Source organism: Schistocerca nitens, chromosome 4, assembly GCF_023898315.1.
Source record: "Schistocerca nitens isolate TAMUIC-IGC-003100 chromosome 4, iqSchNite1.1, whole genome shotgun sequence".
Classification (NCBI taxonomy): domain Eukaryota; kingdom Metazoa; phylum Arthropoda; class Insecta; order Orthoptera; family Acrididae; genus Schistocerca; species Schistocerca nitens.
Genome location: NC_064617.1, coordinates 935,970,771 through 935,987,634, shown reverse-complemented (window position 1 = coordinate 935,987,634; position 16,864 = coordinate 935,970,771). Strand labels below are relative to the sequence as shown.

General features: G+C 42.5%; 1 protein-coding gene across 1 annotated transcript in view; it reads right to left on the bottom strand.

Annotated features, from left to right (window-relative positions):
- LOC126252693 (uncharacterized) overlaps positions 1-16,336 on the bottom strand; it is a 191,561-nt gene extending 175,225 nt beyond the window's left edge. Inside the window, exons 1-2 of the mRNA XM_049953597.1 lie at positions 16,229-16,336; positions 16,004-16,115 (exon numbers count right to left, since the gene is read on the bottom strand). Of these exons, the coding sequence (XP_049809554.1) occupies positions 16,004-16,115; positions 16,229-16,276 (160 nt within the window). The 5' untranslated portion in view covers positions 16,277-16,336. The remainder of the gene's footprint in view (positions 1-16,003; positions 16,116-16,228) is intronic.
- Positions 16,337-16,864: the final 528 nt, after the last annotated feature.

Sequence of the window (16,864 nt, the reverse complement as noted above, 5' to 3'; positions counted from 1 at the left end):
CGCCTTTAACCGCACGGCCACTTCGGCCAGCTGAGTGGTTAGGGACTCTGACTTGTGAAAAAGGATGTTGGAAACCAAGAATCGTACTTTAAGAGTTACGAAATGTGTGTAAATGCGTGAATGTATCACAATGCCGGCGAAAATTTTTTGGACACTGTTATATATGAGATTTTGTTTCTACACACTTCTAACGTAAATTTCTAACCTTTGATTTTTTTTTTTATATGAGACTGTCACTGTAGTGGAAACTGCTGCCGTAAATATTTCAGTAAAGAAGGTAGATGACCTTCACATAATGTGCCGTGGAGGCCCTTCCGAACGACAGTCACCTGGAAAAAAGCCATTAGTGTGTGCCTTTCAGAGGCACAGGTGGAGAAAAAAGGTGGCCATTATCCTTGCTATTGACATTTCTTTGTAGAAAGCATCGCAATTACGACACACTCAAACTTGAAAACATATAATTACACTGTGGAGCTCTTAATTTATGACATTTACTGAAATGAAATGATGAGAAACATTTCACGTCTATTGTCTTGCTAGTTGGAAGATTGTTTACTGCATTATGAAATGCCTTATGGCTAGCGAATGACGTTTCACGCCTTGCTTTGCCTATTTTGTTTAATATCTAGTTTCTAGCTGCACTGCAGCATTGGTTAAAATAAAATTTAATAGATGTACTAATATCACTATTTTCTGTCTACAGACCCAGTAAAGAATACGTTTCTCATACACTTTCTTAGAAAAGAGAGCACAAATAGACATTTCCCTTCACAGGAATTGCATAAATAACTTTCTTGCAGAGTAAGTTTTTGTGATGCATCACTCTAGTGTTAAGATGTGACATAGGTATTAAACATGGCCATTTTTACTGTAATATTTTTTCTGATTGAGCTTTGTCATGTTTAGATAAAAGTTATTGCATTTGCTGCGGCTGTTTGCCAGGCAAAGTGTTACTGAATTTGACTTTGTATTACTCTGTTAAGCCAGTTTTACTACGGATTTATTTTTCTTGTTTGCTGCACATTGGCTCATATTAGTTGTAATGTTGCATTGCTTCGTAATTTAGATTTACTGTAGCTTGCTTTGCCAATTTTCATTTTTTTTGTCATTGCTGTTTGTGTTAATTGTTTTGCGCTGCTGCATTATCTCGTCCCTTAGTTTAGCATCTGAGCTCAGTAGATTTAAGTTAGCTTAAGAGGGGGTAGACTATATATGAGAACGAGTTGTGATGAATTGGATGAAATGCATTGAGAAGCTATAAGAAAATGGTTGGGCCAAAAAAGGATTTTGAAAGAGGATATGAACAAAAATTAGGGTTTAGGGACAACAGGTTTAGGTAGGATTTTCTTGGAAATAAATGATGAGGTAAGATAATGGAAAATAAATAATGAGGTAAGAAATATGTGAACATATATATATATATACAGAAAGCATGCTTGGATAGGATTTTTTTGGTGGAAACAAATGTTGAGATAAGATGAAAGATCTATGGAATGACGTTTTGGGTTGGACTGCAGTACCAAATGTTACACTGAAAACAAACCCTGTGCTGTATTTTTGTGTTATTACACTATGTGAATTTGTCTTTTTCCTGTCTTTATTTGTTTAGCTAATAAGATTTATGTTGTAGAATTTTTCAAATACTAAGCCATTTTCTTTGTAAAGATGTTTGGACATTATTTATTCTGTTCTGTTTTAATGCTCATGTGTCAAATTAATGTTTCGAAAACTACTCTCATTATTTTATATATGTACTTATGTAATAATTCTTGTAACACTGATGTACATGTTTATTCCTATTCTTTTGTAAAGCCCCTATTACTACAAATGTTATCTGTATTATTATGTTTTTAATGATGTATTTTGTACCTTTGTTATTGTATTCTTATGTTATAATATTGTAATTGACACCAGTTCATCGAATTAAGTAACTTGTAAGTTACATTTCACTGCACACATTTCTGTTGGTCATATTATATGGACAATATGTGAGAAGTAGGGACTGATAGTGTTTGCGTGTGTGTTAATAATTCAGCAAGGGACTGGTTAACAGCATTGCTCGTTCTAAGGACAAAAAAAAAAAAAAAAACAACTTTGTGAGTGCACAAGTGGTGGTTTATGGACTTGCTATATTGTCCGCAAGACTCTTCGATGGTGATTGTGCACCTGCACAGTCGCAATAGATGGCTGCTGGCCGTCTCTACAAGGACTACAGTGGGTCTGCACCTTTGATGACCCACCAATACCATTATTTCTACAAGGACTGCAGTGGGTCTGCACCTTTGATGACCCACCAATACCATTATTTCTACAAGGACTGCATTGGGTCTGCACCTCTGGTGGCGCACCAATACCACAATCTCTACCAGGACTACAGTGGCTCTACTCTGTGATGACCTACCTACCAATATTCTTGAACTTGGACTGACTCTGCTGTGGGTTTGCTCTGTTGTGGCCCATTACCTGTCTGCATGTCGAGAGTCAGCACTGTCTTGCCGTTTGAAGGACACCGCTACTTCTTCAAGACTGCATGTAAATCCACTACTTCTGTGTGCAATTTCTATTACTAATGAGACTTTGTGAAAAAACTGTAATTACTATTATGATGAATGATCAGGATTGTCTTTACGGACTGTGAGAAAATTTTAGCATTTGACCAACATTATATCAATAAGTGTGTGCATTTGATTTCTTTGTTACTGTAATTGTGAAAAAATTTTTAACAAATATGTATTGGCCAGTGCCCAAAACAATTTGTAAATTTTTTTGTGGGGAGCATGGGGGCTATGTAAGTAGGCTGTTTCTGTTTTCTTATTGGTAACGCCACGTAGCGCTCTGTATGAAAATCACTGGCTGTGCTGTGTGCAGTCTGTGGCTAGTTTGCATTGTTGTCTGACATTGTAGTGTTGGGCAGTTGGCTGTTAACAGCGCGTATTGTTGCACAGTTGGAGGTGAGCCGCCAGCAGTGGTGGATGTGGGGAGAGAGATGGCGGAGTTTTGAAATTTGTAAGACTGGATGTCATGAACTGCTATATATATTATGACTATTAAGGTAAATACATTGTTTGTTCTCTATTAAAATCTTTCATTTGCTAACTATGCCTATCAGTAGCTAGTGCCTTCCATAGTTTGAATCTTTTATTTAGCTGGCAGTAGTGGCGCTCGCTGTATTGCAGTAGTTCGAGTAACGAAGATTTTTGTGAGGTAAGTGATTTGTGAAAGGTATAGGTTAATGTTAGTCAGGGCCATTCTTTTGTAGGGATTTTTGAAAGTCAGATTGCGTTGCGCTAAAAATATTGTGTGTCAGTTTAAGCACAGTCATGTACAAATTTTTCTAAGGGGACGTTTGAAAGCATACTACACCAAAACTCTGCATGTAATTATTATCTTTCGATGTTGAAAGTCTTACAGTAAAAGTTACTGGTGAATATTCTATCAGGGCTAAAACAGTGGAGGTGCATAAAATGGTTTGGTTTGATTAATCAAGATTATCGTGCCGTGCTACGCCATATATCATTTAGGTGGGCAACTTTACTGCCGACTGTGAAGGGGCTTTTGCGTGATTGGAAAGCGATCAGAACGTACACTGATCAGCTAAAATATTACGATCGCCTACCTACCAGCCGGTATGTCCGCGTTTGTCATGGATAACAGCAGCGACGGGTCGGGCATGGAAGCATTGAGGCCGTGGTAGGTCACTGGAGGGACTTGGCAACACATCTGCACACACACGTCACCTAATGCACCCCCCTCCCCGGAATTTACGGGAACTGAGTGACTTTTGTGTGCAGATGCAATGCTAACTTCCCCTAGCGACCTACCAAGGCCTCACTGTTTCCACGCCATGACGCGTCACCACTGAGCTCTGACACCACGTTCAATCACGTCCCAGATGTATTCGATCGGGTTCAGACCTGGCGGGTTGGGGGGCCAGCGCATCAATTGCAACTCACCACCGAGTTCCTCGAACCACTCCATTACACTCCTGTCCGTGTGACATGGCGCATTATCTCGTTAAAAAATGCCACTCCCGTCGGGAAACATTATTTTCGTGAGGGATGTACATGGTCTGGAAGCAGTGTACAATACTCTTTGGCCGACATGTTGCCTCACACGAGCTCCATTTGGGCAAACGAATGGTCCCCAGGGCATAACGGAGCCGCCGACAGCTTGTCTCCGTCCCACAGTACGAGCGTCAAGGAGCTGTCTGCCTGGAAGGCGACGGATTCGCGCCCTCCCATCGGCATGCTGAAGGTGTCCCGATTTATCAGGACATGCAACGCTCTGCCTCTGCGCCAACGTCCAGTGCCGACGGTCACGTGCCGATTGCAGTCGTAGTTGCCGATGTCGTGGTGTTAACATTGGCACATGCATGGGCCGTCGGCTGCAGAGGCCCATAGTTAGGAGCGTTCGGAGCACTGTGTGTTCAGACAAACTTGTACTCTGCCCAGCATTAAAGTGTGGTGTTAGTTCCTCCACATTTCTCCGTCTGTCCTGTGTTACCAGGTTGCCCTGCGTACGACGTCCGACATCAATAATAAGGGATTGTATTGTATTGTATGTTAACTTGGGACCTAGAAACGACGGAGAGGATCCGTCCCCGCCGCAGCCGCAGTGGTCCACAACCCCACGATGACTATCGCAGTCCACTTCACCCCTCCGCCGCCCCACACCGAACCCAGGGTAATTGTGCAGTTCGGCCCCCGGTGGACCCCCCAGGGAACGTCTCACACCAGACGAGTGTAACCGCTATGTTTGCGTGGTAGAGTAATGGTGGTGTACGCGTACGTGGAGAATTTGTTTGCGCAGCAATTGCCGACATAGTGTAACTGAGGCAGAATAAGGGGAACCAGCCCGCATTTGCCGAGGCAGATGGAATACCGCCTAAAAATCATCCACAGACTGGCCGGTTCACCGGACCTCGACACAAACCCGCCGGACGGATTCATGCCGGGGACCAGGCGCTCCTTCCCGCCCGGAAAGCCGTGCGTTAGACAGCACGGCCAACCGGGCGGACATAATAAGGGATGGCCGCCGAACCTTACGAAGTCTGGGCGTGGTTTCACGTTGGTTTCACCTCTTGTTGAAGACACTCTCCACAGCACTCCTCGAACACCCGACAAGTCGTGCGGTTTCCGAAATCGGTCAATCTCAGGTAGATTGCGCGCCTTCCCCTTTCTACACACGGACAGCACGCTCACTGATACTACATGCACCGTGCGTGTGTCTGACTAGCAGTCATTCCTCGCCATGTGACGCTCCTATCGCCTGGGCGGGTTTATACAGGGTATTACAAAAAGGTATGGCCAAACTTTCAGGAAACATTCCTCACACACAAATAAAGAAAAGATGTTATATGGACATGTGTCCGGAAACGCTTAATTTCAATGTTAGAGCTCATTTTAGTTTCGTCAGTATGTACTGTACTTCTTCTATTCACGGGATACTCTACCTGTGCTGCTAGAACATGTGCCTTTACAAGTACGACACAACATGTGGTTCATGCACGACGGAGCTCCTGCACATTTCAGTCGAAGTGTTCGTACGCTTCTCAACAACAGATTCGGTGACCGATGGATTGGTAGAGGCGGACCAATTCCATGGCCTCCACGCTCTCCTGACCTCAACCCTCTTGACTTTCATTTATGGGGGCATTTGAAAACTCTTGTCTACGCAACCCTGGTACAAAATGTAGAGACTCTTCGTGCTCGTATTGTGGAAGGCTGTGATACAATACGCCATTCTCCAGGGCTGCATCAGCGTATCAGGGATTCCATGCGACGGAGGGTGGATGCATGTTTCCTCGCTAACGGAGGACATTTTGAACATTTCCTGTAACAAAGTGTTTGAAGTCACGCTGGTACGTTCTGTTGCTGTGTGTTTCCATTCCATGATTAATGTGATTTGAAGAGAAGTAATAAAATGAGCTCTAACATGGAAAGTAAGCGTTTCCGGACACATGTCCACATAACATATTTTCTTTCTTTGAGTATGACGAATGTTTCCTGAAAGTTTGGCCGTACCTTTTTGTAACACCCTGTATAGACGGTAGATTGGAGATCAAATGTTCTGGGTGATTACTGCATTTCCGCCTTGAGGGTGACAATGAGTGCAATAAGGTTATTTGGTTTTTTGTCGCTAATGAAGAAAGGGGATGCCAGAGTGCTATGTTTATTTTGTACATAATTTATTAAAGTTGTTTCAGAAACCTATAAATTTCTTGAATCTGAATATATAAATCCCTTATAATTAAATAACGTTATGGTCACATTAAATTAGGGTACTGAATCACGTAAGAACAATTGTATCTTCGGAGCAACTAACCACGAAATTTTAAAACTAGTGAAATTGAGAGGAATGAATTCAAGAATGAAGCCTTCATAGCCTTCCAAAGGGTCGACGATTATCTTAAAAAGTGATCTGACTGTTTAAGATTTTCAGTTATGTGGATGTAGGTGAAGTAACTCCTACATATGAAAAATATATACAAGCATCAAAGATGAAGCGTGTGGATGAAGACATTGGTACAGAAATTTTATCAGAGATCTGTATACTGAATAAAAATTTGGAACAATTACAAAGTCGGGCTTCTACGTCCTCAAATTTTTTTCATGGAAAACGTTCTTAAACAGAAAAGAAGCGCCTAACATAAAAAACTATCAAAAGGATAAAGGCAGTTCCATGCACCAATTCTGTATGGAAAGAGTCTTCAGTCACACGAATCATTTATGGTCTGACACTAGGCACAAATTGAATGTCGATATCATAAAAGCAGAATTATTCATGGGTTACAATTTGAAGTTATCAAAATGCAACTACTTTTACCCAAAAAATTAAAGATAATAAAAATCTGTTCAAACCTGCAACTAGCTATAATAAATATAATTTTTATGTTTACTAAGTTTTTTTATAGTGTTCAGCCTCAGGCCTTTGCTCAGTAAATCCTTTCGCCAGCCAGTGTTCGGTAATCTGGCAAACCTAATCCTGGCAGATATTAAGAAGGACTTCCATGACCAGCCCTCCCCTTGCTCCACTGCCATCCTTTCCGTCATTCTTGCTGACGTCACGACGACGTCACGATTGCAATCTGATCTGCGATCACAGGGCCGGCCGCGGTGGCCGAGCGGTTCTAGGCGCTTCAGTCCGGAACCGCGCGACTGATACGGTCGCAGGTTCGAATCCTGCCTCGGGCATGGATGTGTGTGATGTCCTTAGGTTAGTTAGGTTTAAGTAGTTCTAAGTTCTAGGGGACTGATGACCTCAGATGTTAAGTCCCATAGTGCTCAGAGTCATTTGAACCATTTTGCGATCACAGCGATGAATTTATTTCAACGAATTACTATTCCTTGCAAATGATATTGTCGTTTGTAAAGTATTTTCCTCCACCCACACAATGAAGGAAACTTTAATCGAACCAACTGTTGAAGTCACTGTTGTAGTACATGTTTCTATTGTCTGAACCGTTAATTGCAATAACACGAAAACAAATATGACGTATTCTGTGAAAAACCATTTATATGTGACACGAACTGAACTGAACCAACCGGCGTGTATTTTATGTAATATATTCAAAGCAAACCATATTCTGAAAATTTTAACGTAATATTCCAAATAATCTAACATGATGTAAACAAAGATTGGAAGTTTCTCTCGTGGTTTCCCTTCGTTTCCCACGAGACTTGTCTGAATAGGGAAACATCAGTTAAATTTCATCGAATTCTGCAAGATTCCTAACCTTCTGAAATGAACACTAGGCGCTAGAGTAGGCTAAATCAATTTTGGGAAAGTAGTCGTAGCCAAATACTGTAAACTCTATGTCAAAGCCTGTGTCATGCTAAACGGATGTAACTTTTCAAATGGTTCAAATGGCTCTGAGCACTATGGGACTTAACATCTGTGGTCATCAGTCCCCTAGAACTTAGAACTACTTAAACCTAACTAACCTAAGGACATCACACACATCCATGCCCGAGGCAGGATTCGAACCTGCGACCGTAGCAGTCGCGCGGTTCCGGACTGAGCGCCTAGAACCGCGAGACCATCGTGGCCGGCATGTAACTTTTCATTCGATCGCAGCAATAATGAAGAAAATATACTGTCAAGTAATAATTATTTACTCGTCAAGAGAAAACTTTGATAATCACATGTGTATTGTTGAAATATTAATCCATCACGGAACTGAATTATTGACGTATCTAATAAACTTACAAAATAGATATATGTGTGCCTCATGAGAAAACAAACGTGACTGACACCTATGAACCTTATCCTATCCTTAGGATGAACTTCATTCATAGTAATTAATGTCGTATGACCAGAAAACAATTTTTGACATTCAAGGAAAACTGACTGACCTTAAATGTGAAGGTTGTAGTCACAAAATAGTACTAGAAATATTAATTCCCTTATGATCCTTGGTTCCATTTGTGGCTTCGTAATATCTCATGACAGTAATTAATGTGTTTTGCGTTGGTCAAAGTAACTGTTTATTGGTAGAAGAAGAATTCCACTGCAATTGCACAAAGTGCGACGTGCTATACAAGCTGTGTCACCTAACTCTGCCATCTCAAATATCTCTGGAACAACAATAGATATTCAAAAACGGTTTTCACCAGCATGAACGTGCGGCAGGGGCTTAGGAAACCAAATACTATGCGAAATTTTGAAACGTAAACAATTCGTGTATTTTTAAATGGACACCCCCTATTATTTCGTATGCAATCAATAGCATGAAAAATCACAGAAATGATAGCGTTGGTTGCACCGAAATACGTCGATTACATTCCGAGAAATTGCGAAGCGAAGTTGACGCTTGAAATAAATGAAGCGCACAGTTAGTAATTAATGTCGTATGACCAGAAAACAATTTTTGACATTCAAGGAAAACTGACTGAAACTCAAGCGTGCACCTCACGCTGCCTGTGTCAGGGGCTCACACAATGGGAAGGTATGCACAATCCACAAAAATAAACAAGTAACTCGCCCAACACAAAGGTACTTTTTTCAAATTGTAAATGTATGTTTATTGTAGCGAAATGACAACTAGAGCTACGAATAGAGATAATACAGTTGAATTATCTTTGCTAAACACATTTACTAGTGCCCTGTCGCCCACAGAAACTGTATTGTTGTGCATTACATCCAGCATAGAAAATACACCCACATCTTGACCAAGGAAACTGTGTCACGTCAACATATGCCCGAAGTGCCCTCCATTTGCATCAATACACGTTTGCAGACGGGTAACGAGAGACTGTTGCACAGATTGTAAAGTTTCTACAGATATTGCCGCACACGCCGCAGTAATATGATGTTGCATATCCTCTACTGTCGTTTGGAGATCTTGATACACTCTGTCTAGCATTGCGCCCCTGACAAAGAAGTCTAATGGGGCGAAGTCGGGGGACCGTGCTGGCCATCGCACAGTACCTCCCCGCCCCATCCACCTATTTGCAAATGTCGCATCTAGAACGTCTCTGGCAACTTTTGCATTGTGTGCGGGACATCCATCATGTTGGAACCACATCGACAGACGAGTTTCCAAACCTAGATCCTCCATGAGGAGCGCTAGTGTGTGTTTAGGAAATGATGCATATAGCTGTCCATTCAATGTTCCGCGGTAAAAATAGGGACCTACAATAAAGTTAGAAATGATACCGCACCAAACACTGACACTCCACTGCCGTTGATGAGCAACTTCGCGAATCCAGTGGGGATTTTGCACGGACCAGTAGTGCATGTTCCGCAGATTCACATTACGATGATTTATAAATGAAGCCTCGTCCGTAAAAACGTATTGCTTAGGAATACTGGATTACCTTCCAACAGCTGCAGTGCAAAACGAGAAAATGCAATGCGGGATTCAATGTCATTCCCGTACAGTTCTTGGTGCAGTGAGATATGGAACGGATGAAACCGATGCCGATGCAAGATTCTGCACACACTATTGTGGCGTATTGCTACACCTCGTGCAATTTCTCGTACACCCACCTGAGGATTGTACGCTACAGCAGCCAGAACAGCAATTCCGTTTCCATTGCCAGTCGCTGGCGTTGTACGTCGACGTTTTGTGGGAGCCCAACTTCCTGTTTTCGTGAGTCTCTTGCAGATGCTGCCAATGATTCGACGTGACGGACACCGCCGATCGGGGTAGCGTTCAGCATACAGTGTCACAGCTGCGGTTGCATTTCTGTGACATTCGCCATACATTAAAATAATATCTAGTCTTTCTTCATTACTGAAGGCCGGCATATCGAGTAGATGGCGGCAAATGTAACAAGCCACAAGAAAACAGGTTTTAATGTGGCAACGTATGTGAATTACGTTACAGTATGAGAGCAGTTCAGCAGACAAGATTAGGCGACACATGTACACTGCAGGTAGAGCGTGCCGTGGTGATATTGGTGAGTTCACGGCAGGATACAGGCGCCGGTGCAAGCAACCCCTGCTCTGAGCACAGTATTAATTGCGATGCATTACGTCAGAAACTGTGACGCCGTTGCTATCCTTTACAAGCCACATATTTCAGAAATTATGACGATTAGAAACTTGAAACCAAGTGTGTTACCACTAATTGTACCTCTAGTTGTCATTTCGCAACAATAAACATTATGCGCAGGACATGCATCATACCTAGCGAGGTGGCGCAGTGGTTAGACACTGGACTCGCGTTCGGGAGGACTACGGTTCAATCCCGCGTCCGGCCATCTTGATTTAGGTTTTCCGTGATTTCCCTAAATCGCTCCAGGCAAATGTCAGGATGGTTCCTTTGAAAGGGCACGGCCGACTTCCTTCCCCATCCTTCCCTAATCCGATGAGACCGATGACCTCGCTGTCTGGTCTCCTTCCCCAAAACAACCCAACCCAACATCCATCATTCTGATACCACAGTATTTGACACATTATAAAAGGTGAAACGGTTCAAGTAAGGTACAGCTCAAGAAGGGGCTAAACTATCCCCCTTTAGGAGTGCCATCAATGACATATGGGCCAATTATGTGTTGTTATGCAATACCACACCATATATGAACAATCCACTGACGTAGTACGTCAATCACATCACGATTACCGGCAGCGTGAGGTACACGCTTGAGTCTCAGGACGTGCGCTAACTGTGCGCTTCATTTATTTCAAGCGTCAACTTCGCTTCGCAATCTCTCGGGATGTAACTGACGTATTGCGATGCACCCAACGCCATTATTTTTGTGATTTTTCGTGCTATTGATTGCATACGGAATAATATGGGGTGTCCATTTAAAAATGCACGAGTTTGTGTGGCAAATAGTCTTTGTTTACGTTTTAAAATTTCGCATAGTAAATGGTTTCCTAAGCCCCTGCCTTACGTTCATGATGGTGAAAACCGTTTTTCAATATCTATTGTTGTTCCAGAGATATTTGAGGTGGCAGAGTTAGGTGCGTCATCCTGTATATTTAATTTGTCTACGTTTAGAAATAAACCTATCTTAACATTGGATTTTTCTCAATTCTTTAATCAAGATTCGAAATAATTAAAGTAACGTTTGTTCCAGAAATTGTTGCTGTTCATCGTCTTGCAATAAAGGACCTGCAACTTTGGATCCCTCTTTGGGAATTGTTTTCAAATATAGGATTCGAATAAAAATACAATACATATCGTTGCTGACTATTAGCTTGAAATAATATTGTGCCCTGCACAGCGCACGATATGCTTCCAGCTGTGACTTATCTGCCCTCAATTCCAAAATAAAATAATAGTAAAAAAAACAAGATTTTCTCTTGAGCAAAGCTTATGAATCAGATTTCCAAATATATAAAAATGTTCTATGTGTGTCGCATCTAGCAGACAAACTGTAAGAATAAAGTGATAGCGAAATAATTCATTCTTAGTCTTTGTTTTCGTCTTAAAGCCACATTTCTTAATTACGATATTTTAAACTAAACACATTTTGGTAGCCCCCTATGAACGACGAAACCGTAAACACGCCACTAGCCAGTTAGATCTGTAACAAGAACTAAATTGCTGAAATATTTGGTACAGTAATAACAAGAATACTGAAACCTTTTTAGTGCTTCAGCATGCCTCATTATATCATTCGTGAGAGAATGACAAACAAAATACCAAATTCATAAATAGGGTATATTTGTCGTGGCGCTGCAGCACCCAGGGAACAACGACCAATCGCTGAGTGTGTATTTGTTTGCATTTGGACAAACGCAGATGCCCTAACCACGGCGAGAATCAGGACCGGTTTAAGACCCAAACTGCACAAGCTGCCAGCCATGACGGCAAGCCGAGAGGGCTGCCGGAGGTGCCGCAACTGTAAGACTTCTGTACAGGACGTGTCACAATTAGTAGTGGCCGTTCGGGGCGCTAACTGGAGAGGAACAACATTCATGTACAGTGCGTACCATAATTGCTAGTGAAAACTGACGAGGATGAAAAGGGGTAAAGGTGAAGGGTGTGAAACGTTAAGTCGTTTGTGTGGAAAATGTCCTGAAACCGACCCTAACCACAATAGTCGAACTACGGAGGAAAGGTGCAACATTAAACGACTACAGACAACATCTACATCTACATCTACATGGATACTCTGCAAATCACATTTAAGTGCCTGGCAGAGGGTTCATCGAACCACCTTCACAATTCTCTATTATTCCAATCTGGTATAGCGCGCAGGAAGAATGAACACCTATATCTTTCCGTACGAGCACTGAGTTCCCTTATTTTATTTTTGTGATCATTCCTCCCTATGTAAGTCGGTGTCAACAAAATATTTTCGCATTCGGAGGAGAAAGTTGGTGATTGGAATTCCGTCACAACGAAAAACGCCTTTCTTTTAATGATGTCCATCCCAAATCCTGTATCATTTCTGTGACACTCTCTCCCATATTTCGCGATAATATAAAACGTGCTGCCTTTCTTTGAACTTTTTCGATGTACTCAGTCAGTCCTATCTGGTAAGGATCCCACACTGCGCAACAGTATTCTAAAAGATGACGGACAAGCGTAGTGTAGGCAGTCTCCTTAGTAGGTCTGTTACATTCTCTAAATGTCCTGCCAATAAAACGCAGTCTTTGTTTAGCCTTCCCCACAGCATTTACTATGTGTTCCTTCCAATTTAAATTGTTCCTAATTGTAATTCCTAGGTATTTAGTTGAATTTACGGCTTTTAGATTAGACTTATCGTGTAATCGAAGTTTAACGAGTTCCTTTTAGCACTCATGAGGATGACCTCACACTTTTCGTTATTTAGGGTCAACTGCCACTTTTCGCACCATTCAGATATTTTTTCTAAATCGTTTTGCAGTTTGTTTTGATCTTCTGATGACTTTATTAGTCGAAGGAACAGCAAAGGGCCTATAACACTACCTTGGGGAACGCCTGAAATCACTTCTGTTTTACTCGATGACTTTCCGTCAATTACAACGAACTGTGACCTCTCTGACAGGAAATGACAGATCCAGTCACATTACTGAGACGATATTCCATAAGCACGCAATTTCACTACGAGCCGCTTGTATGGTATAGTGTCAAAAGCCTTCCGGAAATCCAGATACGGAATCGATCTGAAATCCCTTGTCAATAGCACTCAGCACTTCATGTGAATAAAGAGCTAGTTGTGTTTCACAAGAAAGACGTTTTCTAAACCCAGGTTGACTGTGTGTCAATAGACCCTTTTCCTCGAGGTAATTCATAATGTTCGAACACAATATATGTTCTAAAATCCTGCTGCATATCGACGTTAACGATATGCGCTTGTAATTTAGTGGATTACTCCTACTACCTTTCTTGAAGATTGATGTGACCTGTGCAACAATCGAGTCTTTGGGTACGGATCTTTCGTCGAGCGAACGGTTGTATATGATTGTTAAGTATGGAGCTGATGCATCAGCAGAACTCATAGCAACAATCTGTTTAAAAAAGTTGGGTGTTACAACTGCACCATATGAGCACATCTACCGATATATTATGGACATAAAGTAAAGTACTACTAATTATTACATTAACGGCTGTATTCACGATAAAGGAAGAAGAGCCAGACTTAACTTACATGTATCGAACAAAACTAAACGAAAAAACACAATCCAGTATTTTCTTTTTTTCATAGAAAATTCCGCACTGACTGTATGAATGATTTTTATTAAATCTGCGACCGGTTTCGCACCACTTATCGGTGCATCCTCAGGCAATATACGCTATTTATAACATAGTAACGTTGAACATTGCCCTGTAGCCACTCCCCACCATTCACGTCCAGTATACCGTCATCTGGTGAAAGCGGTAGTTAAAATTTAAAAGTCTTTTTTAAAAATTATTTAAATGATGGGAGCGGCAATGACTGTGCAAGCTGAGCGGAGCCGCGCGACAGCGGACACGGCCCGAGTCAGATGTTAACAACATCCATGCGTCGTCGACTGTTCTTAGTTAGAAACTTTTAGTCTAACTTTTTAACGCTGTTTCCCCAGAACAATAACGCTAAAGATCCTTAAGATTGGTACGTTCAAAAAATGGTTCAAATGGCTCTGAGCACTATGGGACTTAACATATATGGTCATCAGTCCCCTAGAACTTAGAACTACTTAAACCTAACTAACCTAAGGACAGCACACAACACTTGGTACGTTTAAACAGGCAGTTAAAGTACAGCTCTTAAATAATGCATACTATACAGTAAAGGATTACTTAAATGACACAAAATAGGGCTTGGAAAGAGTGTTAGCCTTGGTAAAAAAAACTCAAAAAATAATAAAAATCTCAATCATTAATCGGTATACTTTTTAAAAGAAGTCACTTGGCTCTATTGATCTACGGTACGTTATAGTCCACCCATCGGTGTGGGGAAAAAGCAAGATGTGATGGCGTCCTAATAAGAGTTTCGCACAATCACAGTAGGTACATGTAAAGTGCATATGTAACATGGAAAATGTGCAATCATAATCAGGGTTATGTCATTGCGGCAGTGTACATAATACATTAAAATACGTTATTTAACTACTGGAGTACGGGATCTGCGTCTTAAAATCAAATTCAATGCATTTCTAAGAACATAACCGCATCGTCTTCTTTTTCTGAAAAAGTGTATGCCCAAGATCTCTGAAGGAAAAAGCTAATCGCAACTTTTTGAGCTCAAAATTTATTAGGAAGGGATGCTGATTCAAAGTTTCAGACAGATAAATTGGAACGCCGAAGGAATGTAATCGAATGCTGGGTGTTGGTTCAAATGGCTCTGAGCACTATGGGACTTAACATCTGAAGTCATCAGTCCCCTAGAACTTAGAACTAATTAAACCTAACTAACCTAAGGGCATCACACACATCCATGCCCGAGGCAGGATTCGAACCTGCGACCGTAGCGGTCGCGCGGTTCCAGGCTGAAGCGCCTAGAACTGCTCGGCCACATTGGCCAGCTTTGAAATATGCTTGGGTTGCCAGGCTATGTCTTGTTTTTAAAAATTCGGATGGAGTGACATTTTGTACCGTGATGGAGAAGTAGAAATATTAGACTAAGCATGAAGCTATCTACCTGCAATATTTAATTTAAGAGAAATAGAGGTTGTGCAGACTAAATTAGAAACTGGAACAGCTATTTTCCAGACCCCACATTTAAATGGGCTAGCAAATCCGCTTCCAGCCTTAAGGTATAAACATGCCAGTGGAAAACAATTTCCGAAATTCAGTTTTCGTCTTCTGGAAGAAGTATTATATGTAAATGCAGTGTATGTATGTGATCCAGCTATATTTACAAAATTTTATGTACTCACTATATATGAACAATGAAATACAGACAAATACTGTAGCGTCTAGAACCGCTCGGCCACCCCGGCCGGCATGGTAGGTGTGTCATGCCGAAAGCGAGGGTTTCAGCATTAGGAGCAAGTACAGTGCCTTGAATCACTAGAGCGGAGATGTGACTAAGTTAAAGTGAAAATAAACCACTTCAATAAGTAATAATAAGCGTGCCTTTTAGTTATGTTTCCGCTGTGTCGTGCCTGTTACTGACCGGCGGAGCAGCTGAGTACTCACCGAGCAGGCCCTCCTTGGCCAGGATCTTGTCCCACTCCTCGTCGGTGTTGATCTCCGCCTGCAGCTGCACGATCGCCCCCTTCTTGCCGGCCATCCTCCTGCCGACGCCCGCCTGCGCAACACAAACATAAGCGAGCCGGTCAGACACGGTTTTTCGCGCGGCCGAAGCATCTGCGAGCAGCCGGCGCGCGGGACCGCAGCCTCCGCCGCCAGATCGCGCCTAACCGGGTTCTTCTTCTTCTTTTTCTTCTCCTTCTTCCTGAAGAGAGCCATGGCTGCAGGTCGCGCACTCTCGCCGATCGGATGACACAGTGGAGATGAAGGCACAGTGTCGCAGACACTGCCGATGCGGGCGGGGAGGAGAAGCGCTCATATTTATATACCAGCCGGTGCCAGCCAATTATGACGCAAGAGCAAGTTTATACTAATGGGCGGCTGCGAGGCAAAAAGGGACTAATGACGGAACGGGGCAAGTTGTGACTCGTACCATTGTGTGCGACCGGCGCACGCGAGGCCGCCGCTAATGCCGAGCAGAGTAACGAGCGGCCAGACATGCGAGCCGCGCGCGCCGCCTTATATATATATGTATAACGAGCCCTAGACTACTCACTCACCGCGGGCTCCCTCGGCGATACCCGAAACGCGCTTGCGCCTCGATTTCTTCGCTTTTTTTACGCCGCCGAGAACGTCACGGATTCGATATGGCGGCACGCGCTGGAGAGAGGGTTGTTACATCGTTTCCCGTGGCAACCGGCCTTCCGCCTGGCGCGAGCCACCTCGCAAATCGTTCCGACCGGACGCGACGATCGCGTTCTTCGATACTTTCCCTGCCCAGATTTGTACCTGTCGGCGATAACGCCA